At 37.1% G+C, this 2,359-nt stretch overlaps 1 protein-coding gene across 1 annotated transcript; it reads left to right on the top strand.

Moving 5' to 3' along the window:
- Positions 1-793: 793 nt before the first annotated feature.
- IFNK (interferon kappa) lies at positions 794-1,366 on the top strand (the record flags this gene model as incomplete). Its single annotated transcript, XM_084278366.1, has 1 exon — positions 794-1,366. The coding sequence occupies one exon, from the start codon at positions 794-796 to the stop codon at positions 1,364-1,366; it is 573 nt and encodes a 190-aa protein (XP_084134492.1).
- Between the last annotated feature and the right edge of the window lie 993 nt (positions 1,367-2,359).

Raw genomic sequence — 2,359 nt, forward strand, 5'->3', positions numbered from 1 at the left:
GAATTGCCCTTCCTCCCATAAAAGCATCCTTTTGTTCACACCACTGAAAATTTAGACTGATCAAAAATTTAGACTCATCAAGAGATGGAGTAACAAAAAGCTCCTCTGAGCAACAAACTATTGGGGATTTTTGAGGAAAAAACATCTCTCTTAAGAGTTGTATATACTACTTTTTTTTTTGCCAACACAGTGATAGCAACATATGCCCCTAGTGAGTCAATGCTTGTATCAACAGCGGGGTTATTTTCTAATAAAATTTCACCACTCCACAAATAAAACAGTTTGTCCTACCAAAAAAAGACATTTGTTTTTAAATCAATAAAATTGTATCTTGCTTAGAGCATATCTGTTAGCTGGGGATGTGATTCTTTTTCACAATCTTTGCCAACTTAAGCATAAAAGTAAAATTTCTCAGCACAAAGCAAGACTGACTGTTCTAGTAAGATCATGATAAAATGAAATATCCTCACCAGATTCTACCCCACTAATCAGTCCATGTCCTCAGACTGACCAGATCGACTGACTGACTTTATTTGTTTCAATTAAATACAGTCCAAGCAGAAATGAGCAAAACTCTGCAACTGTTTGAAACTGAAATCAACACTAACCCTTGGCAATATCACAGTTGACAGAAACACAATTCCTACAAAATGAGTAATACCCTGCGTGTCATACAGAGCAAATAAATTCAGAGACATGGAAGAGAAGCGTGTGAGCACAGACAAGACAACCAAGAAACTGCAAGCTTACAGATTTGCATAAAGGCAAGGAAAATAGTGCTGACTCCATCAGCATGACCATCTTAGTTCAGAAAACTTTACTGAAAGTTTGCATTGCAGTGGCATTGTACATCAAAATCTCACATCCAATTTGCCTTTTCCAAGGAGACGAAGTCAACTACCACAATATGAAATCTCTGTGCAACATGGGTGGCTATTTTTCTCATCAGTGTCTCAGCGAAACAACTGATTTCAGATTTCCTATGAACTTTACCAATGTCACACAGAAGGACGTCACAATGATCATCTATGAGTTCCTCCAACAGATCTTCCAACTCTTTAGCAAAAATCTTCCTGCTGGTGCTTCGAATACAACCAACGTGAAGAAATTCATAAATGGAATTCATCAGCAGATTGAAGAATTGGAGAAATGTTTGTTAGAAGAGCAATCAGAAGCAATAAACAGCTTTCCAACGCGGATCCTAAGAAGCACTACATTGCGTGTGAAAAAGTACTTCCAAGGAATCATCAATTTCCTAAAAGATAAGCAATACAGTCACTGTTCCTGGAAAGCAGTCCAAATGGAACTGAGAAAATGCTTCGTAATTTTTGACAACCTTATGAAAAAACACATCATAAAGAGGTAATCTCTCCTATATTTTTATACGTTGTAAGAATCTGTTAAATTTCCCCTTTCTTTCTTGGGGATTTTTAATTCCCATGTTGTAATACCTTTCAAATTGATATCTGGGGAATTGGGGCTTGTTTTCAAAAAGCATGCAATGCTCTAGGTTAAACACATAGAGTACTCAATTAAAAGGGCAGCTGGTATCACCCCATCTGTAGAAGATAAGCTCTTAAAAAAAAAAAAAAGGATATTGTTCCTCTGTATTCTCTCTTTGCACTGTAAAACTGTTTTGTGGTTTTTCCACAGAACACACCATTTGGACACCGCATAGATTTTTTGTTTTGCATTACTTCACTACTGCTGAAGAAAGCACAAGGTGCAGATATGCATAAGGAAGACAGATCTTCTTGGAGCCCTGTATGCTACTAAGATCTTAGTTGACAACAACAGAAGAGAATTTTACATGACTTGGACCTCTTTAAACTCAAAAGTAATGATGGGGTAGACCTTCTGAGCTGGAAAAATAATTTCCCCCCCTTTAATTGCTATTTTGTGAGTACGCTCATCTCTCTGTCCTACGGGGATATAAACCTCATCTTTCCATACAGCATATTCAACTACAGCATGGAGTTTTAGGATATGTTCATTCACAATACTACATAAAATATGTGCCTGTCCTATCTGCTTATTAAGCAGGCAAGATTAATCTGAAAATATTTACAAAAGGGACAGAGATGAAAACAAATTCCTACCACTCCTCTCCCACCTTCTTTCCTTCTTACAGGCAGAGCCAAGCAGTGCTTTGAGTCATGACCTTCATCAGTGTAAGTAACACTCAAGAGACTCGATACCCTGGGTCAGACTAATGCTCCCTCTATATCAGAAGACTGGATGAGTTCTGACACGAATTTCTTCCCACCTCAGATATCTAAGTATGTCTTGTTCATAAAATATGTTTATCAGAAATAGAAAGTATTGAACTGGGATGTAAGAGCTAAATAATTAAACTATT

Source organism: Gallinula chloropus, assembly GCF_964237585.1.
Source record: "Gallinula chloropus genome assembly, chromosome: Z".
Lineage (NCBI taxonomy): Eukaryota > Metazoa > Chordata > Aves > Gruiformes > Rallidae > Gallinula > Gallinula chloropus.